This window comes from Takifugu rubripes, chromosome 8 (genome assembly GCF_901000725.2).
Source record: "Takifugu rubripes chromosome 8, fTakRub1.2, whole genome shotgun sequence".
NCBI lineage: Eukaryota > Metazoa > Chordata > Actinopteri > Tetraodontiformes > Tetraodontidae > Takifugu > Takifugu rubripes.
In genome coordinates, this window is record NC_042292.1 from 13,528,895 (window position 1) to 13,554,963 (window position 26,069).

Genomic DNA, 26,069 nt, shown 5'->3' on the forward strand with positions numbered 1-26,069 from the left:
ATTCTGACCCTCTAATCTGATCTAAAACAACAACGGATACTCGAGAAACGTTCTGGTTCTAACCAAGCCTTCGTACAAAAATAAACTGAGATGAAATTCGGCTTTTAAAGCAATAACACACTTTGGTGGAACACTTTCTTTCCAGCGTGCGGGAGGTCAAGGTTCGCCCGGAAACATGAGCACAAACACTTCCTGTGTGTGTGTGTGATTAAAGGCTTTTACTCCTTAGTGCTCAGATCAATAATCCTCATAGACTAAACTACTAACTAACCCATCTAAGGCTCACTTTCAATGTCTAGGAAAACAAAATAACATCACTCCAGTTAATACGAGTAACACATGGCGGAGGAGAGGAGGGACGGCCTCTCCTCTTCATTCAGGTTTTTCAGCTGGTTCACATCCTGTTTTTTTCTTTCAGCGGCTGAATTAAAGCAAATCTCTTCGTTTCCAGAGCGTTCGGAGAATCCAGTGATTTCTGGTTGACATGGAAACGAGTGGGCCGGTCCCGGTGATCCAGTGTTTGCGGTGTGTGTCGGCATGTTTTTGTAGGCGACGCCGATGTGGAGGTAGGTGTGTCGATAACAGTAAAGGGGTAGAACGGCGGGGGGGGGGGGGGGCGGGGGGGGGGGGGGGGGGGGGGGGGGGGTCGCCTGACGGTGTTGGAGGGTGTGTGGTCGGGTGTTGCGCTTGGATCAGTGGGAGTTGGGCAGCTCCACTTTGAGGCCGACCAGCGATGGAGGCATCTGTGTGGCGGCGGTGGCAGACGAGGAGGTCGGCGGCGAGGCCCTGAGGCTGGAGCCCCCGCCGGATGAGGACGAGGAGGTCACGGCGGGCCGGATGAGGGGAGGGGGAGGGTGGTTGTGGGGCGCCCGGTTCTGGAGCGGGCGCGTCTGCAGGGGCGGGGGCTGGCGCAGCAGGCTGGGGGGAGCGGAGGGGGGCGCGGGGCGCAGCAGCGGCGGCGGCTGGGAGAGGGAGGAGGCGGTCTGGGTGGAGGACGGGGGGGAGGAGCCGCCTGTCATGTCTGTGGGGGAGTCTTCCATTTTGACCTAAAGGGAGAGAGGAAGTGGGGTGGGGTGGGGTGGGGGTTGGGTTGGGGGGTGGTGGGGGGGTTGGGGTGAGGGGTGGTGGGTTTGGGGTGGGGGGTGGTGGGGTGGGGTAACAGGCTCTGTAACTTAAGTTTCATCGGGCCATGACTCCGTGCTGCGTTCAAGGTCACGCGCAGTTCCCACGTTTTTATGTGTCTCACCTCGTCCTCGTCGGGACCCGGTTCTGTGGCGGCCGCCATCTCCTCGCCGCCCCTCCTGGGGTCCCGGCTGGTGGCCACCTGCTCGGCCGCCCACTCTCTCAGCACCTCGTCCAGGTTGAACCGGCGACGGTAGCTCACAAAGAACGAGCTCACCTGGAAGGGACGGATGGAAGATGGAGTAGACGCCGCTTTCGTGTCCGGGATCAGAATATGAGGGAGGGGGGGGGGTAAGGACTCACCTGGGCGGGGGTCTTGGTCCCAATCACCTCGGCGATGGCGCTGAAATCTTTACCGTAGCGGCGGATGGCTGTAAGGCGACAGCAGGACAAAACATGAATCATTTTGTTCTTGAACGCCCCTGCTCCTGTCCGGGGGAGGCCCCGTTTATCGCGGCGGCGTGCTGGCGTGTCCCAGCGCCCGAGTCTCCACTCACCCTGCACCGCCAAGAGCTGCTCGTCCGTGGTCCAGCGAGAGTTCATCTTGGGGGCCGGCTGAGAGGGAAAGAACACATCTGGTCACATCTGCGGGGAGAACAAGGAGCGGCGGGGGGGGGGGGGAACTCACCTCGACGGGTCTGACGCCGTCCACGCCTTCGGTCAAACTGTGTTTCAACATGCTGTTGTTCTGCTTGACGGACTGAACCTGGGAACAAAGAGGGACATTTATGGTCCACGCTGCAGGAGGAACCGGCTCCGGCTCCAGTTTGGGGGGGTCTCCCGTCGGACCTGTCTCTTGAGCGACACCAGCTGCGTGTCCAGCTGTCGCAGGGTCAGCACGCCGGAGTCCTGGGACGCCGACAGGGCCGTGATGTCCCCCTGCTCCAGGTGCATGCCTTTGGGGGGCCTGCGGCGGGCCCGGAGCGGGTGGTGGCGGTACTGCGCCCCGATGTTCTCCTTCTTCACCGGGCCGGAGCGGCTGGGCGTGGCTTTGTCGGCGCCGGCGGTGCTGTTGGGGTTCTGCTTCACCGCCTGCGGAGTTGGGACACAGACGCGGCTTCAGACTCGGGGGCCCGGTCTTTGGGCCGAGGCCGAGATCAAACCTGCCGCTCACGTCTTTCTTGGCGTCGATCTCGAAGTCGCTGTCGCTGCCCGGATCGCCCTCCTCAATGTCGTCGTTGCTGGGAGGAAAAGGAAAACGTCCGTAAGAAGACGTCCGTGACGTCCATCTTCCCTGGTTCCTACCTGTCCTCTTTCTCCCTCTTGCTGACCAGCCTCCTGGCCTGTCGGTCCATGACGGAGGTCCTGGTCCTGGTCTTCTTCCAGCTGTAGTAGTACTTCACGAGGCTGGATATCAGCTTATCTGGAAGCTACACACACACACACACACACACACACACTCCTCAGAAATCAGTGGACGGCGTCTCAAATGTTGGCTCCGCCTCCTCCGCCCTCTCACCATCTGCTGGATGCGGTGGAAGCTCTTCCCGTGGAAGCTGAAGGCCTGCTCGAACAGCACCTTGTCCTCCACGGTCCACTCGTCCGGGAACGGCGTGAAGTTGGCCAGGTCGGCCAGCGAGCGCTCCACGTCGTGCTTGTGCCACAGCAACATGCCCAGGGCCTGAAAGCGCTAGCGGTGAGACGAACGGCGCTAAAACGAAAGGGACACCCGGTCAAACCTCCACGTACCTGCTCCATGTTGTAGCCGTGCTTCTCCTTGGCCATCAGAATGTACTCGTCCACTGAGGGAAGAACAAACAGCGGTCAGCTCCCCTCAAACGTGGCGCGGTCGTTCTAAATGAGCGCCGCTTACGTATGGCGTCAGACAGCAAAGTGTTGGGACACCAGACCAGCATGCTCCTCTGCTCCTTCTCGCTGTAGCGGGCGGGACTGTCTGCAGATGGAAAAGCAGCACGCAGCGCATCAAAACCTGTCTTCCTCCGTGTCTCTACGCTTCCTTTTGAAGCACAAGGACGGGCTTTCATTTCCTGCTGCAGGTCTTTGGGTTTTTCCTTCTCTGCTCACCTGGTTTGAACTCTGGGATCTGGGCTTGGTAGTCGCCTCCCACTCTGATCATGCTGTCTGTGGAAGGAAGGAGGGAGGAGACAGACAGACAGACAGACAGACAGACAGATGGTGAGATTTTGCTGCGCAGGAAAAAGCTCAGAGCCAAAGAACAGGTAGTTCTAAAAATGTTCTCAGGCGCTGCAGAGACGTGAACAGACAGGAAATGGGTGCTGGCGGTACGATGGTGATAAATTAAAACCATCACTTTCATTTCACACGCATGCTCTGCCCTCTAACCGGATTTGGATTTAATCTATCCTTCCAACGTTTGAGCCATTTTGATTTTCTATGGAAACCTACCGTGATGACGAAGGCTGTAGAATATTTGAACTAAGAAATGCTTTTCTGAACATTTGCCCTTATAATTAGCCCAAATGAGCCACCTCCACCCCCCCCCCCGAGACGATTCCAGTGAGTAAATTAGAGCTTCAGAAGCCTTCTTGAGGATTTACGGAGTCGGATCCTCCAGGAATTATGATATCGGGAAGTTAATCCAAAGTGATCCTCTACAAATCAGAGGTCTCACTCTGTTGATTATCTGAAGACGGAACAATGTCACCCGCCATGGATGTTTAGCCTCGAATCAATTAGCATTAGCCGGTAGAGCTGATGAAGCGCGCAGCTGTAAACTGGTGAAACCGGCTCTTTCCTTCGCCACCGGCTCATGGTTTTTACACTTGAGCCTCCCCGCGACTCTTTCCATTTCTGGACTTGTCAAAGCTATGTGAAAAAAGCAAATAACAGCTTTAAAATGGGAAAAAAAAAGAAAGAAAGAACCGGCACCCTGTAACATTAAAGCTCCATTTCGAAACGTACCAGACACACGCAGTTTTAAATGCCAACGAGTGGGACAGAAAGTGATGCGGATGGGGGTTGAAACGCCACGCTGGGCGTAAGGCATTAAGTCATTAGTGGTAAAGAAGGAGACCGAGGAGGAAGACAGATATTACAGCCTCCTCGGGGACAGAGGACAGGAAGGGAGGAGACGAGCAGCAGGAGGATAAAAAAATGGACCTCGGCTTCCAGGGGGGTAAAAAGAAACGGCCCAGGAAGCAAAGATGCTCTGTGGGCAGAGGGCGGCGAGGACGAAGAGTGTGGGAAGGGGGTGGAGGAGGAGACGGAGGAGAGGAAAAGCGATGCAGCGCGGCGGCGGCGGCGGCCAGAACACCTGGCCATGGTTTTCACGCGTGCGGGCTGAGACGCTACCCTGACTGAAATGAGACGGCGCTGGCCGCGCGTCGAGGCGTGCCGTACCGTGGGCGTGCTCCTCGTCGCTGCTGTCCTCTTCGGAGTGTGGCTGGCTGTTGCCGTTAGTTACGGTCTTGGCTCGGCTTCTGGACAGGACCCCGGTCCCCGAGCGCTCCATCACAGAGGGCATGTCTGAAACGAACAGCGCACACGCACCACGTGCTCAGTGAGGACGCTACACGCTCAACTATACATCCCATAACATCCGAGAGCCTCCATATTATCTCTGTTGGCGCACGGGCCACATCAAGGCAGAAGATTGATTCCCCAGAGATACAGAATCTCAACATCTGTGCACGTTTGTGGTCCGTTTCTTCATTTCCCTCTTAGAATAACTTAGCTGTGATGGGAAAATACCTGCATGCAAACAGCCTGAGCGTCGCCACATTTACTTTTGTTGGCCTATTTTGTCATTTTAGCATTAAAACTCATGTTTTCCAGCCCTTTACGAGCCTGACGTGTCCGTTTATATTGAATCAGCACGGCTGCAGCGTGCTATTTTGGACATACATCCACTCGGCTGTGTGCAAAATTAAACGTCGCTGCAATTAATTTGTGCCTCCAAGCAAGACACACACACACACACACACACACACACACGTACGGCCATGACAGGGTTGCAACATTTTGTCAAACAACCTGGCTGAAGATAAACGTGCCAAAATTACGTAAATGGGGGTGAGTGGGGGGCAAAGGTCAGCGCTTCCTTCCTCCTAGTGCACCTCCCCAAATAGGATCTGTCTATTTAGGAGTCGGCACAGGACGGGTACCCGAGGCCCTCTGGAGGTGTCCCCCAGGGCTACAACAGCTGCCCTCTTCACTTCTGTTAGCCGTGCACATAAATAGGTTTATCCACTGCTGGATCTGCATCTGTAGGGTGTGGACACACACATGCGCACACACACACACACCACCACCCCCCCCCCCACCACGAGTTTGACTGCTGTGGTAGCCTCGGACACAGCCAGGGAGCCTCGATCTCCAACTATTGTCAATGATTCCAGCTGAAGCTACAACACAGCTACTACCACAAACTCGACAAAAAAGGGGGTCTGTTTAAGTCGAATTACCCCCAGAACCATTTTTTTTTTAAAAACTGCGCTCAGATGGTCGTTTTTGACATCCAAACACCAGCACGGGGAACTTTTCGGCCCATCAGGTTTAAATATTTGGGACTTTTCCTCACACGTTTTACTAAATAACACCGACTGCGCGCGGGTTCGTGTGGCAGCGTGCACATCATGGTTTATACCCCAAATCTGGAATGAATTCTTTTGTCTGCATCGGCGCAACATAGTGACGAGTGAGGCGGACAACAACAGACCGCATGTGCACCTTAGAGTCAAAGTTGGACCCAGTTCCACCCACGTTGTCCTGTAGCAAACACCTATTAGCGTTGCAACTTTACCGGGGTTTTTGGTTCCAACCCCACCAAAATAAACCCGTTGATCCCAACAGTCGTGAATTGGCGTAAACGGGTCGAGCTTGTGGAGCATCCGGGTGGTGCCGGGTGATTAAAAAGCCCCCGTTTCTCCCTCTCGTCCCTGTTATGTGTCAGACTTTGAAGCCCTTTTGTTTTCCCCACGCTCGCGTCGCTGTCGTGGGCTCCAAACTCGCTCTCCCCCTCAATTTGGTTTTTCTTTTTTTTAAAGAAAAAAAGAAGCAAAAGTCAACTCGGTGGCCTGTTTCGGGACAACGGGGCTGCCCCCGGGCATCTGTTGGAGGGGCCCGAGTCCAATTCGGGGAGGGAAGACAATAAAAACCGGGCGACACCCGCACCCCCCCCACCGCACTTCAACGCATTCAAGCCGAGTTGAGTCGCTGGGGATGCTAACGTTAGCCGGCTAGCTAACGGCTAGTACCCCCGCGTTACATTAGTAACGGCAGTAGTTGGAAGTGGCGATAAGACTCACGCCGTACCTGCGGTCCGCTCCGCGCCGCTCCCCGACGCTCAAAACTTCGCGGCGCCTCGGTCCGCGGCTCGTATCCCGGCTGGAAGCGCCAAGAGGGAGTTATCGCCCCAGAAACTGCCTAATTTCTGCCTAATTGATGAGCGCGGCCAGTACAATGAAGTGAACTGCGTGGAGATGGTAGCAGCCGCGAGTGAGTGCGTGCGTGCATGCGTGTACGCGCGTGTGTACGTGTGTGTGTGTGTGTGTGTGTGTGTGTGTGTGCCGGGGAGGCGGACAACACCCGAGGAAAAGTGAAGTGGACATCCGCCCCGATGTGCTGGCCGTTGGATTGACAAAAAGTAGTCCAGAAAACTATTTCAAATAGCCCCGAACGTGACGCGCCGGTTCTTTTAAGGTCCAACTCGACACAGGTCGACACGTCGGAGAGAATCCGAGCCAACGCGTCGCACTGAAAGTCGGAATTGTCTTTTAAAATGATACCCTAAACCCCCCGTTGTGAGCGATATGAACAGATGTTGTGATTCTAATCGGTCCCCAAACATCGAGGGCTGAGGCGGCCACAATCGGCGGCCGTTGCGGACACTTAATCTGCCATTTATCAAAAATCCCATAAATTAGGAACTACTTGCCAGTGTTTTGGCGGAGGGATTCGTCAACCGTGCATCTGTGTGGTGAGGCAGGCTGTCCAGACTTGTACTGATATATGCATGTTGGAGAAAAGGCCAGGGGAGTTGGGAGGAGGGGGGGGGGGGTGTGTGCCACATCTGAACCTCGGTGTGCGAGCGGGGAAACGGCATCAATGCACGTGGATTAAAGTCGGAAAATCACAACAGTGAGATCAGATGGCTGTGTCACAATCGGATTCCTTACACCTGATGCAGCCTCGGCAACGCTCAGGTGCTGCTGTGTGTCTGCCGGTGACATGTTACAGCCTGTACGTAGCCCTGCTCCTCCGGCCTTTTCTCTTTCTAGTCCCCGCTCGGCGTCACCTCCTCCTCTCCCCTCCTCTCCCTCCTCTCCCCCCTCTCCCTCCTCTCCCTCCTCTCCCCCCTCTCCCTCCTCTCCCCCTCTCCATCACCACCCATTATGTCCCCCATTTCCCTTTTTCCTGAGGGATATTTCACGCTACGCCTTCCTCCTCTCCCCTCTCCTCCTGCGCCTCCCATGTTTCTACCCTCACGTATTTCTTTGATGTCTTTCGATTTACTCTTCCTCCACCCTACTTTATCTCCTCCTCCTCCTCCCACTTTTTGGGCATCTGCCCTAATTCTCCACCTCTTCATTCCCCCTCCCCCTCCTCCTCCCCCCCCTCTCACCCCTCCACCTATTCTTCCTCCCCCCTCATCACCTTTGTCTCCTCTCCTCCGTCCTTCCTGCTGCTTTTCTCCCCCCCCCCAGCCTCCTCCTCAGCTCCCTCACTGTCCGTCTTCCACCTCTGTCATTTCTGATTCCAGCCATGTGGGCGTGCGCCTGCATGTGTGCGTACGTGCAAATTCTTCCTCTCCTCTCCCCTCCCCCGCCTGCTCCTCCTTTTCCTCCCTCTCCACTCTCATTTTCACCCCTGTCACCTCCTCCTCTCCTCTCCTCTCATTAGTCTGTGTCCCTGGGATTCTCTCTCTCTCCGAGCCCACATCCTCACTAACAACCAGCTTCTCCACCTGTCTTCTTCCACTCCTGCTCCCTCGCTTCCTAACCCTCCCTCCCTCCTTCCCTCCCTCCTTCCCAGCGATTCCTCTGCATGACTTCCCCTGCTGTCTCAGGAGACGCCTGCTCCAGAATCAGATGTCGTAGATTCACCGAGCAGACTTTTCCTGCCGCATTCGGCATTTCCACTCGTCCTGATCGCATTATCTATCTCGATGATGCACAAACAAACTTTATCTTGGATGGAACAGGCTGTGTTGGTGTTGCTATGGCTTCACCACTTCCTCCAGTGTGGAACCAGTAGTGCAGCAGTTATGGGCGCCGCCATCTTGGCCACTGATGCAATATTTAGCCAGGAAATGTGCCATAGTAAACAGGAAGTGTTTGGTTTTTTTTTTTTTTTAAATGTAGCCCGGTGAGATATATCGCCACAGAAGTGACCCAAGGATGGACGTCTGATGAGATCATGCTGATGAGCGTTGGGGTTAGATTAGTGGGTACAGAATGGGGGACCACGGTGAGGAGGCTATAAAACTATATATTTAATAGGAATTTCAATAAATCGTCAGTTGACACATATAATCTTGCGCCTTTGAACCCCCAACTTTTTCTGTTTTGGCATCTTTTACAGTTACAAAACCCAAATAAAGGCTTGGATTGCTAACCTGGCTCGTGCTGTTACATTATTGAACGCGACCCGCCGTGTCACGTTATTGCGTCACATGGTGGCGTATTGCAGCCACATGGACGGGACATACCAAGCATTTTCTCTGCAGGCGTGCTTGTGCAACAGCACTGGGAGGATTGTCGCCCTCGTCCTCGTCTGCTCGTCTGGCTGGTGCTCCCAGCTCTTCCTCCAGCCCTTCTCTCATAGCTCCTTGCGGTCTCATCATCATCATCATCATCATCACCATCATCATCTGCCCTCATCATGTTCCCTCCTCACTGTGCTGCTCAGAGCATGAAGGCTTGTGTCTAGGTGGGTGGAGGTATGTCTGAATTTCATCCTCGACGACAGCGACCAACACGGAGAGGAGAGAATGCTCAGGAAGAGTTAAATAATTGAAAGGAAAGATGGGAAATAAGACAGAATCACGCCCCGGTGGTGGAACTGGCTGGTGCGTGGATGTTTATCAGGATTTCTGTGTGCAGACAGAGACGTCTTGATGAGCAGCAGGCCTGTCTGCAGACTCCCCTGTTGGCGCCCCCTACCGACACGGGAAGTCATTGGGATCAGCTCCGACCTCCGAGAGACAGATTCCCTGAAGACAAAAGACAGTAGGCGGGTTTTAGACACTGGGCCATCTGTGTGCTGGACGGAAAGAGAAACCACTGATTCAAAGGCCTTTGGTTTTACTATGGGGAACTATTGAAGAATGTCAACTGGTAGCATACAAACTGGGCATTCTCGAATCAAATGTGCAAGTGAATGATAAAACTGCGTTCATGCCCTCGATATGCCAAAGCAAAATCACATCAAGGAGATATTAATTGAGATTAATATAAAAACGAATTGATAAACGCTGATGTTTGCAGAGGTATCATTTTTATCCATACTATTATTGTAGTCGCTCTCAATGCGACTTAAAGAGGATGAGACACCACCCAGGATCGCTTCTTGTACCCGCAGCTTCTTATTTTTGTACTTCCTGTAGCTGAGGCTTAAATTTGATGGAATTCGGATGAGCTTCGAGAAAGATTTGTGATTTACTTTGCCATCTAGCGGTCTACGTTGAAAACTGCAGACTTTTGAACCTTAAATTAAAACTACCTTCTAACGTCTCTTTAAAATTGAAAATACAAAGATCCAGGCCTGTAAATTTTTCAAAAGCATCTGAACTGGTTAAATTGTCCGTCCTCGATTGCTAAAGTCAAAGGCTGTCATAAATCATTGTAAAGTGCAACGTGCTTGGCCTCGTCAGCCCTCTGCCGCTTCCGTCACTTACCAAATAAGGTAATATCATCCGCGGCAAATGAATGATGTGTAAAGCGCGCTCCTCAGGGTAGCGTGGCCGAGCGGTCTAAGGCGCTGGATTAAGGCTCCAGTCTCTTCGGGGGCGTGGGTTCGAATCCCACCGCTGCCAGAAACTTTTCCGAATTTCTACAAAACTAAATGTTGGTAGCCGTTCTTAAAGTTATTATTTATGTGGTTTAAACTACTTCACAATGCTGATACTGAACTGAGAATCGCTATTCCTCCATGACTTTTACCCGGTAAACCTAGACAATAATGAGGTCTAATTTTAAATTAATTTTTTTTTTTTTAATTCTGAAAGACGTCATAAATGTATTTGTTGTTAAGACGATTTTATTATTTTAAGATAAAGTACGTTTTATACTGTATTTTGTCCCCATGACTACACCGGTTTAAACGGCCCAGTACTTTATCGGTACGGTACTTTATCCTAAATTCAGCTGTACAATATTGCATATTATATTCTAAGTATATTATATCACATATCTTCTGAACATTCTTGTGCCAAACAAACACAGCGGTCCGATTCTCGACTGTTTTAAAACATCAACTTTAAATGTCGCCACAAAACTCAGAATTATGGCGGAGAGCCGTGGAGGTCTCAGAAATCCGACCTGGTGAGGAGCACCTGAACGCATCCTGGTTTGGAGGACGGAGAGGGAAGAAAAGGGGACGAGGAAGAAAGGAAGGAAGGGAGGGAGGAAAGGAGGAAGCAGAAATTAATTCAGCCTCGCAGTGTTGGCGCCAACTCGATTTTGAGAGAAAATCGCCTTCTCTTTGACGCTTTGCGAAAGCTCGCGTCCTGCCTCTTCTTCCTCTCTCCAGACTAGCTGTGTGTCCCACAGGCGGCTAGCTTCGTTAGCACGCTGCCTCATTGTCATATTAATGTGGCCCCCTTCTCCGTGCGTGCAGCCACGATACCAATAACTGAGCAACAGTGCAGCAAAGGGACAAAAGGAGTGTCTTCTTACCTCCGGGGGGAACCTTAGGACAACCGCAGCAATGGGGGTGAGTCTGATATGTTTGTTGTTTATTCCACACTGTTTTTCATTGCGGGCTGTTGATGTTGATTTGGACTCGTGATGGTGACGGTGGAGAAATGGCCAAAAAAAAAAAATGAAGGAGAGGATGGATGGACTCAAAGGTGCTGGTTGGCACCGGGGCTCAGTTGGCTTCCGTAGCCGTTTAGCGGGCTCCCAGACAGCCCGCTTCGCCCCAAACGCGTCAACTTTCCCCCTTAAATTCCCCACTTGTGCTGTTTTGAACGTAAATACCTCGCTGTCCTGCAGCCGTGTGGACTCAACTTCTTCCAGTGTGCCATTGTTAGCGTGCTAGCCGCGCTAGCCGCTCAGGAATGCCGTGTTATTAACTGCCCCTCATGCTAATGTTACCTGCTAGGCACTTTTGGGCTGCACATATTTGCGGCACGGTCGCCTTTTCCCCCCCCGACCCGACGCGCCGGGCCACCGTAAACCGGGGCTGTCACGGCTGTTGGCGGCCCCGGCATCACCCGGGCCTGCGCCCACGCTGTCGCCCATCACTCGGTTGCAGTTTGCCTCAACTCGAGTCGGCGTCTGCAAACAAGTTGGCTTTATCCTCCACTTTAACTCGGGATAAAACCATCCACGTGTGCGCGCAGGCTGCCGCCGGGCCGTGCGTGGTGCCGGGTTAATAGTGCTCCGCTTTAAAACCCCACTCACTGCAGTTTTGTGTGGTTTAAATCAGAAAATGCTGCAGGTGTTTGCATTCGACGTGGTTTTGGTTCTAAAAACGGGGGAAATATTGTGAATTTTTTGCAAATGTCTGAGCTAAAACTTCACTTTTTTATCCTTAATAAGTCACTGCCATGGCCTTTGAGTTGTTCCTCTCAGCCAAGTTTAAGAATATCGCTAAAGACTTCAATTGAAAGGGTCCACCACTTTGAATCATGCTGCTTTTGTGCATGATTTAATCTTTAATTCACCCTGAAGGGAGTTTTCTCTCTGCGCTGAACTTGAATCTGGCTTCCTGTAGATTTAAAGGCTTGAACATATTTCACAATATCCACAATAAGCTGCTGCACATGTTCCCAATCAGAATCCTAATTTTGGCAAAAGAGCAGGCGGCTCGACAGGAACGACTCGGCCTGCAGGTGATCCGTAATAACCATTAATAAAAGCCTATTAAATATGTTCGGACGCAAGGCTCTGATGCTCACTCGTATTATAGCAAACACAGGTGGAAATGATGTCATTGTGTGTGTGTTTTTATTCTGTTGTTCACTGCTCTTATTTCCCAGAGGAAGTCCAACAAAGCAAAGGAAAAGAAAGCCCGGCGTCTGGAGGAGAGGGCGGCCATGGACGCCATCTGTGCCAAAGTGGACGCCGCCAACAAGGTAACTTTCACAGAAGCGTGAGATGGTGCCTGCTCGTTTTAGAGCGTTTGATTAATCCCATATCGGGACGACGGAGCCGCTGTCTGGCTGCACGGCGATTGAACGCGCCGCCTGACACCAAACCATCCATCACTTTGCTTCTAAAGTGCTGTTTCAAGCTTTCCGCGGCTCCGATCTTTTCTCATTTGTTGCGTTGGCGTGGTCGGACGGGCCGGAGCTAATGACGCCGCGATAGCTGTGGATGCTAGCCATCAGGCCTGTAATTGATATTCACAACAGGATAAAGCAAATACGGAGCCATATGTTTCTGAATGCATAATTTATTATTGGGATAGAGTCTGAGCAACAGACACCCACGGCTCCTGGGTCCCGGAGGGCTGGAACACGTGAGGCCATTAAATCTTGGCATGAATTGTTTTTAAAAAAATAATGCAGATTACAGAACATACTGCAAGTGTCCATTTTAGATGCCAGCAACCAATAAAGGAAGAGATCGGAGCTCGAGACGAACGTATATTGGAGATGTGACGTATCCCGGCCTGGTTTTTGAAGACATCTGTGGGGGGGGTCATTGTTCCAGATCAAGTCTGTGCCTTTGAGCTAATTCTGGCCCTTCTCCTCGCAGCTCGATGACCCGCTGGCCGCCTTCCCGGCGTTCAAAAAGTACGACAGAAACGGGTACGCATCGCTTCAGTCAGCGTTCCGGGAACGGCACTCGTGCCTCGTTTATTATGTCGGAGGGGTCCGTCCCTGACAGTCTCTCCCCCGTCTCCCCGTTCCAGGCTGAACCTGGAGATCGAGTGTAAGCGGGTGACGGCGCTCAACCCTCTTGCAGTGGAATGGGCCTTCGAACTCACCAGAACCAACATGCAGACCATGTGAGACGGCCGTGTTAGCGACGGGACGCTTGTGTTTAGTTTTTATAACTTGAACAAGTTGTTTTTGTTTCTGCAGGTACGAGCAGAGCGAGTGGGGCTGGAAAGAGAGGGAAAAGCGGGAGGAGATGAACGACGAGCGGGCCTGGTACCTACTGGCCAGGGACGGCGACTCCAACCCCCTGGCGTTCTCCCACTTCCGGTTCGACGTGGAATGCGGGGAGGAGGTTCTATACTGGTAATACATGCAAAAGCTTTAACTCGTAGGTTTAAACTACCACTATTCGCAGTTTCAGTCGCTATTCTCTATATTACCGTGAACTGTTAGATTAACACTCGCTGACTCCGTGCGCAGTTACGAGGTGCAGTTGGAGAGCAAAGTGCGGAGGAAAGGCCTTGGCAAGTTCCTCATCCAGATACTGCAGCTCATCGCTAACAGGTAACAACCGCGGGTGGACGTCAGGTGTACATCCGTGTTAATTTAAAGCAGTGTTGTTCACCTCTACCTGCAATATTGAAGTAAAAATCCTCCCTGACCGTGTTGAAATTAGACGCATCTGCATTATGTGTCCGCTAGATGGCGACAGCGAGCGGTAACGTTTATTTTTTTGCAGCACACAGATGAAGAAAGTGATGTTGACAGTTTTTAAACACAACCACGGGGCTTACCAGTTCTTCAGAGAAGCGTTACAGTGAGTATCCTGCCTGTGAAAGGCCCAGACACGAGCGCCGGGGTGCCCTTCTCACATCTCCTCCCTCTCCGCGCAATCCAGGTTCGAGATCGACGAGACCTCGCCGAGCATGTCCGGCTGCTGCGGCGACGACTGCTCCTATGAGATCCTCAGCCGGCGGACCAAACACGGCGAGGCCTCGGCGGGACACACCCACGGGGGCGGTCACTGCGGGGGATGCTGCCACTGATCGCCCGTCCTTCCCATCAGCAAGCCAGCAACTTTCGCGGCCGTGCGTGAAAGCTCGGGCTGCTGCTTCTGCGCGGCGATCAGCGTCTGGCGGCGGGATATCTGGGCTCTGGACCAGGACGCCGTCTGAGTTTTCTTCTAAGCGCGCGCTGAAGCAGTTCGTGTGAGCTTTTACTCACAGCTTCTGTCTTTCTCTTACGTCAGTCTTCAGTGTCCCCATCCTCTCTGTTCGCTTTCTTACCCCAGTTAATGACAATATTTTGTACACGCAGGCGATACTTTCTCCACTAGAACAACAAACCTCATCACGACCTTCTCAGTATCGGCTCATCAGGCCGCAGCGCTTCTCACACGCTTAAACGTTGCTACCCGCTGTGTTACGGAAACACCCTCCCTCAAGTCTCAAGCCTGAGATCGGATTAAGGTTTCCAGGATAAAGCTAGCATTTTGAGTCGGTTTCGGTCGTACAGCTGCCAATTTCTGCTTGTTCCACTCAGCCGGGGTCTCGGGATCAGGCTTGACGTGCACTCGCCTCCAGGTTACAAGGAGGGCGTGGGAAGCGCTGTCGAGCACCGGCTTCGTTTCCACCAATCGGGACGGTCCAAAATGCCAGACTTGCAAGTCGTCGACCAATCAGAAGGCTGGTTGGTCTCGCTTGTACCACCACTAGTGGGAAGGATGTGCTTTTACATCACATCCTGTCCTGCTAGGTGGAACGGTAGCTTAGCGGTGTTAATGACAAACGCACCGGCCACTTCTAACTGCTGTTAAAATAGTCCCACACGCTCTCCCTTCTACTTCTGTATCCAGGTAACATCTACTGTAAAAATACTGCCATCTCTGCTGCTTCTCATCATCATAACCTCTGAATATAGATGTCTGAGGTCAGCCAGGTTTAATTTCCTTTGAAGCTGAAGTCACGAAGGTGCTGATCCACTGTCACAGACACCATTGTACAAACGCATCTTTCCTGCTCATCTTTGCCCCCTCCCCGAGAGGTACGAATGCTTCTCAAGCTGTTTGTGCGACATCTAGGTGTGTTTAATCCTTTATCTCCTTTCTGACTTGGTTTTGTTAGCATGAGTGAATCATATTGATTTGACATGGACGGCGCATCGGTGGAAGTCGCCTCTGGCTTTGTTGCCGTTGCTCCTTCCCCCTCATGGTTTTGCATGACTGAATTTAAAATGGAACACACAACAAAATCCATCCGCGGGTCACGTGGTTACAAATGTCCGATCGTCCCCACTTCTTGTTCCCAGCGCTGTCTGGAAGAGAGGATTGTGGGAATTGAAAGCTAACGCTAACATTCGGGTCCACTTTCAGCATCTCGTTTGCAAGATTCAGGTCAAACCCAGCAGATCACCTGCTTGTGGGTGTCCACACAATAACAACAACTACTGTATCCATCTCTATCATGACGAAACTGCATCTGTTTAACAAAAATGCCGGGTATATGAAGCGTAAGATTTAAAAAAAAAAAAAAAAAAGTGGATGTGAAGCTTCTTGTACACTTTGAATTGTACACAAGTAAAAAAATATTTGTCATGAGGTTAAAGGACTGATTTCCGGAATCTGAGAACGCAGCATCCAGAAGTGAGATTTAATTCATGCCTCGTTTAATCAAGAAAAGCAACACGCTCCTTGTTTAGTGCTACGCTTCTGATAGGTTTTGTACAATCTAAAAGCATGAACATGGTGGTATGTAATCAACTGACAGTCTCTCTCAGGTTAATCAAACACTTTGATTACTTCCGTCTTACTTTATCGGCCACGTTTTCATTCAGGTCCTCATTTTATTGATTTGGCGGCAACCCAGAGTGTTTTTTTTTTTGTCTTTGAGACGTTTCAAACATTCAGGATATTTTCCTTTTTACTGCAACAGGTATAATATTTTATAATCTCCTTATTTGCCTCGTAAATGTGAAATTGGATAAAAACAATACTAGAAACAGACAGAAATGACTCTTAATCAGCGCTTGGATGCTACATTTTGTCCCAAAATATGGGCTGCTTTTCTTTTTCTCTTTCTTTTAAGGCTCATTGGAAATATCTTTAGCTTGACAAAGAGTCTGACTGTAGCTAGCTTGTTTTAAAAACAAATTTATTTTTAAAAAATGGTTGCATATCTACAGCAATCACACATGTTCCCTTTTTTGTATGTGTATATACAGTATATAAGCTGTCGTGAAACCATCTTCCGTTTCTCAGCCTTTGACAGGTAAAACACTTCTTTTTAAAACATTGTTCAAAGAAAATCTCCATGTTTAAGATTGAGTGTTGTAGTCCTGTCTGTACATGACATTGAAAGGGAAAGTCATGATGCCTTGTCAGTGTTTTATTTGGGTGTTACAAATAAAAGAAAGTTGTTTGACTTTTCAAAAGTCTCTGCTTCTCTTTTTGAAAGACTAACTTGATATTTTCTGCTTGACAGATTTTGTTTGGATAGTTTAAATGTGAAAAGAACGTTGAGTTCATTTCATTTATTTTTTAAAAGCTTAATTTAGCCTCGGTTACTAATGACGGGAGGGACTGTTCCCTCACAGTAACCGGTGAATTAGAAGGAATCCATCTCACATTGTCAGCGGTCTAGGGGGACCGCTTTCAGCGTTGCACCAATACCGGAAGTTGTTGGTACTTAGTTTTAGAATTACTAGCTGGCCCAAATTAATGAATGTAGTGATGCGCTGAGGGGCCTTTGCTCACATTTATTCAAGATGACGTAACCTTTTGTGTTCGTAAATAATCTTTACAGCTTTCATCTTGAGGCGTCCCCGCCGGGGGTGAGTATGTCTGTTAAATGTCTTTAAGCTAACGTATCTTGCAATTCTCTACTCATTTGGTCTTGGCTCACAACCGATTTTGAAGTGCACTGGTATTAATGTTACAGTGTTGAGTGAGTAGATTAATTATGATATTTATCTACATTAACGGGTGCGTTTATTTAAAAGCCTCTGTCGAGTATTGCTTTGCTTTCAAAGTCTTTTATCGACATCAATTTAGCTGGTCAGGACACCATGGCAACAAAGATGAAGCTGAAGCTGAAGACCGTGTTTGTACTCTACTTCATGGTCTCCCTGCTGGGCCTCGTCTATGCACTGATGCAGCTTGGTAAATTGGCCTTGCACAGATCAGAAACGGGTAAACATACAAGTGAAGAGTCACATTTCATGTGTCATTTTTGCAGGACAACGCTGTGACTGTACCGAGCATGACCTGCCCAAAGATCGGACCATATCTTGGCTGCGGGGGGAACTGAACCGTCTTCAGGAGCAGATGAAGAAGTCCGAGGCGACCAGACAGCCCCAGAAACAAGCAGCCAAGTCCTCCTTACCCACCATCTTTGTCATCACCCCGACATATGCAAGGTAGCTGTTATAGTCTACTTACTACTGGGCCTGCTCCTCCCCTCGCTTCTCTCTGCATCTGGTGACACAAAACACTTTATTTTTGACTGTCCAGGCTGGTGCAGAAGGCCGAACTGACTCGATTGTCCCAGACGTTCCTCCACGTTCCCCAGCTGCACTGGATCGTGGTGGAGGATTCTCCACACAAGACGCCACTGGTGACTGACTTCCTTATGAAGAGTGGCCTGACTTACACCCACCTGCACGTGCCCACCGCCAAGGACCGCAAACTGCAGGAGGTGCGGGCGATGGATGCAAACGCCACACCTGTTTTAGCTTGCTGGTCTCTGCAGTGTTGACATTTCTGTGCTCGCTCTCCTCGGCAGGATGACCCCAGCTGGCTGAAGCCCCGTGGGGTCGAGCAGAGGAACGAGGGCCTGCGGTGGTTGAGGGAGGACAGAAGGCCCCAGCCTGGAGAAGGCAGGCAGCGAGGGGTGGTTTACTTCGCAGACGACGACAACACGTACAGCCTGCAGATATTTGAAGAGGTGGGATTTGCATGAATTCTTATTTATCCTCACCCGAGCAAGTGTTTGTTTGGTTAAAGAAGCCAATGTTGGCGTGCCACAGATGAGGAGCACCCAGCGAGTGTCGGTGTGGCCTGTGGGGCTGGTCGGAGGGATGAAATACGAGAGACCTGTGGTGGAGGGAGGAAAGGTCGGTGCTTGTGCTTTATAAGAGAAGTGACCTCAGAAGGAGTTTATTGATGATCTGTCTAAATATCGGGTATTTTACATCATAACCTGTGAACAATAATCCCCCCAGGTGGTCCGCTTTCACACCGGCTGGCGCCCCAGTCGGCCCTTCCCAATGGACATGGCCGGCTTTGCCGTTTCCCTCAAACTCGTCCTGGCCAATCCGGACGCCTGTTTTGATGGCGAGGCTCCGATGGGCTTTCTGGAAAGCAGCTTCCTTAAAGGACTGGTTACCATGGATGAACTGGAGCCTAAAGCAGACAACTGCTCTAAAGTGTGTAGTTTTCCAGCTAAGAATCACATTTGAGTCTCAGTGGCCTAAAAAGGCTTCTGTACTCGCTCACATTGTGTTTTTCCAGATGGATGGCATTTGGGACATTTAATTACATTTATGAATATAGATCTTCAGGCTTTTAGTACATTTTTAAGTGGTTATGTGTGTGTTGTGTGTGTTTTGTTAGGTGCTGGTGTGGCACACACGCACGGAGAAGCCGAAGATGAAGAGGGAGGAGGCCCTGCAGGCTCAGGGGCTGGGCTCAGACCCCACCGTGGAGGTCTGAGGATGCACGCAACAGAAGGAAACGGCTGTTTGACACTACATATGTGAGACTTCAGTGTAAATACTGTAAAAGTGAGAAGAGGTACTGTGCAAGACTTCAGATTTCTTGTCATTATTAAGTAGTTAGCGTACCTATTGTGAAGCAGCTGTACGTGTCTCGTGTTTATAATTCTCTTTTAGAGACAAACGCTAAGCTTAAGTTTTAAGTGTGATATCTCATCCTAGCACATCAGCTGTGTGTTTTTCAGCATTGTTTCTCTTGAAATGTTTCTAGAGGCTACACAAGCGCATCTTTTGCATGTCAATGACCAGAAAATACACTGAATTCAACAGAAGATTTCCATACCTGTATTTTTTTTTTCTGAGTAGTATTTATTCAGAGGGAATATTTATTTAGTAAAAGTGTTTAAGATGAGTACTTGAGTTGTTGATCACCAACACTAGTGCCTGCTTGAATGTGATTAGTGCCTGTGAGTATTTTCTCCTTGTATTTGTTTAATGCTGTAATATTGTAAAGTGACATGTGTCTGTTTTAGCCTTGGAAATAAACACGGATTAGGGATAACATATTTGGCTCGTCTTTACGTTCAGCCACTACTAATTTCCTTTAAATTATGACAAGTTTCACAGGAAAATGGAGGGGTGTTTAATTTTCTCTGAAATCAATGCTCATTCTTTTGTTTTTAAATCAAACGACGTCATGTTACACGAGAAGTTGCGAGGGAAAAGACGGACGAGGTGAAATTGATAATCAACCAACATTTCATATGACATCGCACGTCGTTTCTGCAAGGATATGAACCGAAAGGAGAAGACGTGGTATGAATTCTAAGTCCAATCATCAAGTTAATTATCATTTCAGGTACTTTATGATGCGTTTGACTAGCATAATCTCGCGGGAGTCATAGTTCTCGCGCGATCTCGCTCCGCGGCGGCGCGACGCTTCAGAAACGCATCCGTCATCAGACGCGCGGCGCGGCGGAAACAATTTCGGTGCAAATTGCGGCCTGACATCACATTTACTGACGCACGTAGCCGTCATCGTCTGCGCGGGTCAATAAGTATCACCTGTTTAATGTGTTTTTTCGCGTGTAGGCTCGTACCAAAACAACAGTACAATAATTATCCAATATCCCAGGCAAAGCCGAGAAGATTTAGCTCCCTTTCCGACGGTGTTCATCACTGAAAATACCCTATAACGTTATAGATTTTATTTATCATATGTTTCAGTACCAAGCAACAGCCAGCAAGAAGGTTATGGATTGGAATCCTGGCCCTTTTAATGATACTTGTCCTAGTTTGGTAATATGACGGAGGAGGATCCTGCGCCGCCTGCTGGTGACGAGTGGAAGAGACTCCACCTGGATTTGGCCAACAGAATGAAGCTTTTTGTAATGCAATTGTTAATGATTATATTAAAATTCCAGTGTTTCTTAAGGGATTATAGAATCCAGGCTGTGTGTCAGACTCACGTGTCAATGCTGCTGGTTGACCCAAGAGGAGGTTCAGGTTTAATGATTGATGGTCTTTGATTTCCAAACGGGTTTGATTGAGGCCAGTTTGTCCCACGAGCTTGTTTTACTGTTAATAAATCTCTTCTGTCTGAGTCAGCGTGTGTTTGAACATGTAAAGGGGAGCTCTCTGTCTGTGTGTGTGTCTGTGTGGAAGGAAGAGGGACACAAAGAGCCCTTGAGAGCGAGAGCTCCTGTGTGCGTGTGTGTGTGCGCGCTCCGGTGACGACAGGTTCAGCCAGGGTGACGTGTGTGAGGGGAGTATCCTGAGCTCTCAGTCACCCACACACACAGCTCTCCTCACACACACTCACAGACGGAGAGGAGTCAGCAGCAACATCTCAGGTAAAACAATGCATTTATATCTTTAGAACCATATTTCCAAAACCTTCAGCGCAGTTTGATTTCAGAGCTCTGCCACCTCTACATCTAGTTATTCTCTTTCTGAATATACAGTATATATATTTTTTACAAATAGAAAATATCTGACGCCTGTGATTTTTTTTCCATAAAATTTCCAATCAGATTTTGAGGTTTTGCAGATGTTAGAAGTATTTTCATAGACTTGTTGTGTGAAGCTGGAGTTCTGATCAAACCTGTCAGAAATGAGCTTCCAGGGCAAAACAACCTCCAACCATTTGAAGCCACTCTCGAAAATCTAGAACTACTGCAGGAAAGTCCCCTAGGAGTCTCCTGAAGGGTCTCCTGAAGGTCTAGATTTAACGGTGAGGCCGTTGTGGTCCAGCTGATCCCTTTTATCAGGGATGAGTAGCAAACGTGAAGTCATAAACTCTGGTGAACTGTAGGGCAGCCAGCTGGTTAAATGGGTGTCAAAGTCTCCTTCTGAGGGAACGTGGCAAATTTCCGTGACCATCCCAGCCCTGATAACCCCCCCCACTACCGTACACCTCCAGGACTTTAGATTAAATCCACTCACAGTTCATAGGTGACATGATTGGAGCTGCGTGTCAAAGGAAGGGACCCAAAAAAGAAAGGGTGAAGGCGGGGTTGTGTAATTATAATAATATCTAATCTCGGTTTAGAAGTAAAACCCAAGAAGATGACAATCGGCAGGAACTCCAGGAATGGCTCTGCACGGAGCTCCATCAGGGCGCCAAAGTTCCTGGACAAATCTGGCGGGTTCTACTGTCGCCTGGACGAGCCCGTTGCTGTGGGGGACGGGGACGGGGAGGGGGGGCAGAGGGAAAAGGCCGATGACTTCAGCGAAGGAGTGATGGAGGATGACGGAGAGACGCTGCTCCAGAGGAAAGCCAGCCGCCGCAGCAGCCGGTGGAGACGGAGCTCCAGGAGGAAGCAGAGGGAGACAGAGGGGGACCCGGCCGGGATGGAGGAGCCCGCGGAGGGCCAGGCCGAGGCCCCCGGCTCCCAGGAGGTGGTCGTCCAGGTAGCAGTGGGGGAGGAGAGCGCCGGAGGCCCCGGGGAGCCCACGCTGGGCCACTTCACCACCCGGGAGGAGGCGGACGACCGGGTCCTGATCCGGGACGCGGAGAGGGGCCACGGCGGGGAGGGAGAGGAGGAGCGGAGGGCTGCGAGGGAGCAGAAGGAGGGGATGAAGATGGTGAAGAGGATGACCGCCAAGAATTACCGCAAGGTGAGCGAGAGCGGAAAGTGCCCGGCTGGGGGGGCGCGTCCGCATTTGCACAAATTCCAGATTAAAATGTCCTGGTTAATGTTTAAGCTCGCGGAGGTTACATAAGCGCCCGCTGAGAGTTTGTGGAAGTCAGGCCAAAACACACACACACACACATACACACACACACTGGCATTTCTATCCCTGTGAGGACTTTAAGGTAAATTGAGTAGGATGACTTGCTAAAATGTCCTCTCTTTGATAGTAAAATACATGACTTGTGCGGGAACACACACACCCATACCACATTTTAAAAAACTGATCTGTCTCTCATGAGCAACCACTGGGGTAACCATGGAAACATAAACCCACAAATGGGCCGTGGTCAGAATGTGGAAGGCGCGAGCCCTGGTGCTGTCTCACGCGGGTCTGAGCGATCAGCCAAAGCTCTGGGCCAGATTCAAAGGTCCCCCCGGGTTTTCTGCTACTGTCGAGACACCCATGACATTCCCGAGCCTCCTATATCATGCCCTTTGATCAGTGCAGCAGAGCATGCCACCGTTGACCCACCCACTAAAGCCCACACCGTAAAAAACATTCCACCGCCACCAGCCAATCAGTGCCCGCCGCAGGGCCTCGGAGCCTGACCTCCGGCGAGATTTCAGCAGATTATCAGGGTCCAGAGTCTATAGAACACGGCAGTAAATAACAAGAATTGTTTATTTGTATACATATAGTGTTCCGGCCGTGTTAAATGTGATAAACAGGCGCCTTTTGTCATTCTTTACACTTCAAAATGTTGCACACAAGCAGATTTAGAGGGATTTTCCCCCCATCCAGGGCACCAGAAGGTATTTGCCCGTTAACTTCTTCCTCTTCCGTCAGGCCTTGGACCGAGCCCTCCGACGGGGGTGGGAGGCCTTCATCACCAACCTCTACAGCATCACGCTCACGCCCGTGACCTCGCCCTCGCCGCCGCTGAAGAAGAAGCAGGACCACAGCGCCACTTTCGCTGAAATCCAAGTAACAGCCCGGCCTCTGTAGCGACTCTCTCAGAATTCCAGTGGACATTAGGAGTCATGTGACCGCCCCCCCTGCTTCTGGACGCTAATCTGCTGATAAATTTTACGGCCTCGCCACGTCACCTGGAGGTGAAACAGCTGATTTTGGCTTTGACGTCGCTGCTTCAAATGGCGCAGGTGTTGCACGACCGAGCTGAGCTGCTTTGGATGTAGATATTAGCAGCGACACTATCAGGAGCTCGTGGCAGCAGGGAAACTTCGGCTTCGCACGGTGAAACCACCAAGAGTTGATGTGCAACAAGAGTTAACGGCAAATTACTTTAGGATGAATGATCTTATATACTGGACGTTGATCAGGTATTTATTGCTGCGATTGCGCAATATTTAGCTTGTCCTTTTACAGTGTTGGTTTTTTCCCTGTTGTCTGTGTGCACAGGTAGGACAGCTTGTCTGTGTTTGACTTCCCTCAGAGATAAGGTTCCTCGCTGAGTTCTGGTGAAGGTCAACAGACCTGATGGGACAAGAGGACACATGTTGTACAAAGACGATTGTTTTTTATAGCCTCAGAGGTTTTAGCAGAGTAAAAGTCTATTTTTAATAATGACTGAATGCCTATAAAATCAAATATATGACGCTCACCTTGTCTTCGGAGGGAATAACGTCATAAAACTTTACAGATTGTAAGTAAATAAAGACTTAATTTATTGATCTGTGTTGAAGTTCCGTGATTAGGTTCCAAATTCTTGTGTTTTGACTCGTTCCACTTCAAAAACAGCAGATATGCCAGTTCCATGCTGCGCTTCACTGGCTAATGTAAATACAGTCTCAATATTTCCAGTTGATTTACATCTCCATTACAGTCAAGAGGCAGCTACACTTCACATCTGCTCATTCATTGTAAAACAATCCAAATTCAAGAGAAAAACGAAATTAACGCGTCAGGGACACCTGTTTGAGTCTGTTTGCTTGTACAAAATGAAACATGATTATATTTTATCATGATTAATCACAATTAATCCACAGCAACCCTGTGATTAATCCAGTTATAAATTGTTTAAGTCATTCTAGTTGGTAGCAAAAACATACAAGAACAAAAACACAAAGAATGTAGAAAAACAGGTCTTTGTTACATTGATGAAGTTTTATTTAATGATCACATCATCCGTCGGTACCTTTGTCGCCATCTTGTGGACATTTACAAAAGGGAAACTCCATCAAGAAAGGGTTCCAACATCAGGTTCCCTCCCAAATGAATCTGTAAAATGACAGCAAAGACTAAACAATGACTACATTTTTGTATATCTAATGGCAAATTCAGCCCCTTTAAACATCAGTTGTTTTCATAAGTACAGTGTTTCAAACGCGTGTCAGTCAGCTCACAGACGGCTACGCAGAGACGCTGCATATATGGAAATGATGCGTCTACACGATTAAAATAATCATAAATCGTTCAAATTTCAAGCTGTTTTTACAGGGTTTGCTCACAACCGACGTCAGACATAATAGATCGAGGACGGACCTAAAGAAAGACTAAACAATGAAAGAAAGAGACATCGACCCACAAAACATCCAGGCCTTTATTTAAAGCGTGGCTTGAAGCGTATCGAGATCCTGGAGAAGAGCGAGCACTCTTTTCTCCGCCCTTCGCTCCCGCAGCAGGCTATTTCTCTTCTCGCGCTCCAGACTCTCCACTCTAGCCAGAGCTTCTCTAAGACGGGCCTTCAGAGCAGTCGGAGAAGCAGGCAAAGCATAATTGTGGTCCTATTGGAAAGAGAGATAAGAATATACAGTGATGCTTATAACTGAAGCTGGCCCGCCTTCTTAACTTCATCCTTCAGTCCCACTGGTTGCACCTTAGATGAGCGTCTTAGTCACAGGGACATAGATATATATAAAAATAACTACAGTATGTTTTAATGTACCGTGTTCCCATGTGTATAGGGGTGCGTCTGAAGTCAGTGGCGGAGAGCGAATGCGATGCTGGTTTTAATAACCAGGGCCTTGATGCTCTCGTGCGTTTGCATGCAAACACTCACGGCGTTAGAATGCGGTTCATCTTCATGGAGCGGCTGTGGCGACTCCGCTGGCAGGCTCTCTTCTGCTTTCCTCGAAGCTTTTGTTGCCCTTGGTGGCGCTCGCTAAAATGGTAGAAAGGTAATAGAACATTTTTAGCCTCAGAAAGCGCACCGTACTTTATCCCTACACATGCAAGCATAAAATGGCACAAATACCTTTTGTGAACGAGACGGGAAGTTAAAGACGGATGGTTTGACTCCGTGTCTCAGCCGGACAGTTTGTCCTGTACTGTCAAACTCATGAGGCCTGAAGTGCTCACTGCAGAGCAGGGACCTCCCAGATGCCACAAAGTCTTTCCGTTTCACTGCCAGTTCCCACTGTTTCCTTAATGTGCTGTCTTTAGGAAACCTTAAAAAGTAAGAAAAGTAGCCAGAGAATTGAAAGAATTGCCTCCAAATAATTAAATATCCATCATTAATTATTAGGATTTCTATTAGATGCCACCGTTGCTAGGGACGTGCTTGTTTCTTTCGTATATTTGTTTTTTTCCCCAGGGGGATTTTAGAGATTCACAAGATCTTATGATTCGCTGGGTGATGATGAGAGCTGGTTATGTCACATATAGGACATGGACGGGAAGCTGGGGAGTTTTGTCCGTCCCATTGAGCTTTATTTCACCATACCTGCTCACTTCATTATCCGTCACTTTATCTTACCTGTGAAAAGTGATCCCCCGAGATTTGGTTTGTGCGTTGCGCTCATTGGAGCATCCGTACGCAGCACAGAAGTCCGGCATCTTTTCAGTTTTGACAGATGCTCGTCTGCTGATAACGTTCAGTAGACGTTGTATTTTGGTCGTAAAACCAGCATAATTTAAAATATCCAAGGAGCCTCTGCCATACCTACACGTGTGACGTTTCTAAAAATTCAAAAAGTTTGGAAATCGGTCTAAAATTCAGTGAGTAATTCTACTTTAAGAATGCGGAGGAACATTTTCCTTCGTAGTTGTGCATGCTAGTCCTGTACCAAGATGGCGGCGCTTAGTTTCGGTTCCTCCTCTTCTTTTTTGG

At 49.6% G+C, this 26,069-nt stretch overlaps 5 protein-coding genes and 1 non-coding gene across 9 annotated transcripts; 4 read left to right on the forward strand and 2 right to left on the reverse strand.

Annotated features, from left to right (window-relative positions):
* Positions 1-625: 625 nt before the first annotated feature.
* On the reverse strand, positions 626-6,678 carry rcor2 (REST corepressor 2). Of its 2 annotated transcripts, none has more exons than XM_029839719.1 (14): positions 6,411-6,678; positions 4,504-4,629; positions 3,208-3,264; positions 2,996-3,076; positions 2,872-2,924; positions 2,642-2,803; positions 2,428-2,552; positions 2,297-2,363; positions 1,972-2,214; positions 1,811-1,888; positions 1,680-1,737; positions 1,486-1,553; positions 1,247-1,399; positions 626-1,046 (listed from the first exon to the last, which is right to left on the reverse strand). In XM_029839719.1, the coding sequence occupies exons 2-14, from the start codon at positions 4,625-4,627 to the stop codon at positions 693-695; spliced, it is 1,623 nt and encodes a 540-aa protein (XP_029695579.1). In that variant the 5' UTR covers positions 4,628-4,629; positions 6,411-6,678; the 3' UTR covers positions 626-692. The 2 variants fall into 2 exon arrangements, with proteins under 2 accessions (XP_029695579.1, XP_029695578.1); XM_029839718.1 differs by having other exon boundaries at positions 6,418-6,677.
* A 3,378-nt stretch (positions 6,679-10,056) lies between these two features.
* Positions 10,057-10,138, forward strand: trnal-aag (transfer RNA leucine (anticodon AAG)). The gene has a single exon. It is a non-coding gene; the product is annotated as a tRNA-Leu (tRNA).
* A 524-nt stretch (positions 10,139-10,662) lies between these two features.
* Positions 10,663-16,577, forward strand: naa40 (N-alpha-acetyltransferase 40, NatD catalytic subunit). The gene is made up of 8 exons (XM_003977925.3): positions 10,663-11,037; positions 12,308-12,403; positions 13,029-13,081; positions 13,186-13,281; positions 13,358-13,516; positions 13,634-13,717; positions 13,893-13,970; positions 14,052-16,577. Exons 1-8 carry the CDS (start codon positions 11,032-11,034, stop codon positions 14,197-14,199), a joined length of 720 nt encoding a protein of 239 aa, XP_003977974.1. The 5' UTR covers positions 10,663-11,031; the 3' UTR covers positions 14,200-16,577.
* Positions 16,578-16,790: 213 nt separating this feature from the next.
* Positions 16,791-19,428, forward strand: b3gat3 (beta-1,3-glucuronyltransferase 3 (glucuronosyltransferase I)). 2 transcript variants are annotated; one of them, XM_011619166.2, is made up of 8 exons: positions 16,791-16,981; positions 17,202-17,309; positions 17,386-17,566; positions 17,661-17,844; positions 17,932-18,093; positions 18,176-18,262; positions 18,371-18,574; positions 18,762-19,428. In XM_011619166.2, exons 2-8 carry the CDS (start codon positions 17,216-17,218, stop codon positions 18,858-18,860), a joined length of 1,011 nt encoding a protein of 336 aa, XP_011617468.1. In that variant the 5' UTR covers positions 16,791-16,981; positions 17,202-17,215; the 3' UTR covers positions 18,861-19,428.
* Positions 19,429-20,586: 1,158 nt separating this feature from the next.
* Positions 20,587-23,689, forward strand: LOC105418740 (uncharacterized). Its single transcript, XM_011619170.2, has 3 exons — positions 20,587-20,715; positions 21,414-21,982; positions 22,847-23,689. Exons 2-3 carry the CDS (start codon positions 21,431-21,433, stop codon positions 23,003-23,005), a joined length of 711 nt encoding a protein of 236 aa, XP_011617472.2. The 5' UTR covers positions 20,587-20,715; positions 21,414-21,430; the 3' UTR covers positions 23,006-23,689.
* A 420-nt stretch (positions 23,690-24,109) lies between these two features.
* On the reverse strand, positions 24,110-26,054 carry LOC101071772 (THAP domain-containing protein 2-like). 2 transcript variants are annotated; one of them, XM_029839725.1, is made up of 5 exons: positions 25,716-26,054; positions 25,215-25,407; positions 25,020-25,121; positions 24,546-24,744; positions 24,110-24,238 (listed from the first exon to the last, which is right to left on the reverse strand). In XM_029839725.1, the coding sequence occupies exons 1-4, from the start codon at positions 25,793-25,795 to the stop codon at positions 24,565-24,567; spliced, it is 555 nt and encodes a 184-aa protein (XP_029695585.1). In that variant the 5' UTR covers positions 25,796-26,054; the 3' UTR covers positions 24,110-24,238; positions 24,546-24,564. The 2 variants fall into 2 exon arrangements, with proteins under 2 accessions (XP_029695585.1, XP_003977975.2); XM_003977926.3 differs by having other exon boundaries at positions 24,110-24,744.
* Positions 26,055-26,069: the final 15 nt, after the last annotated feature.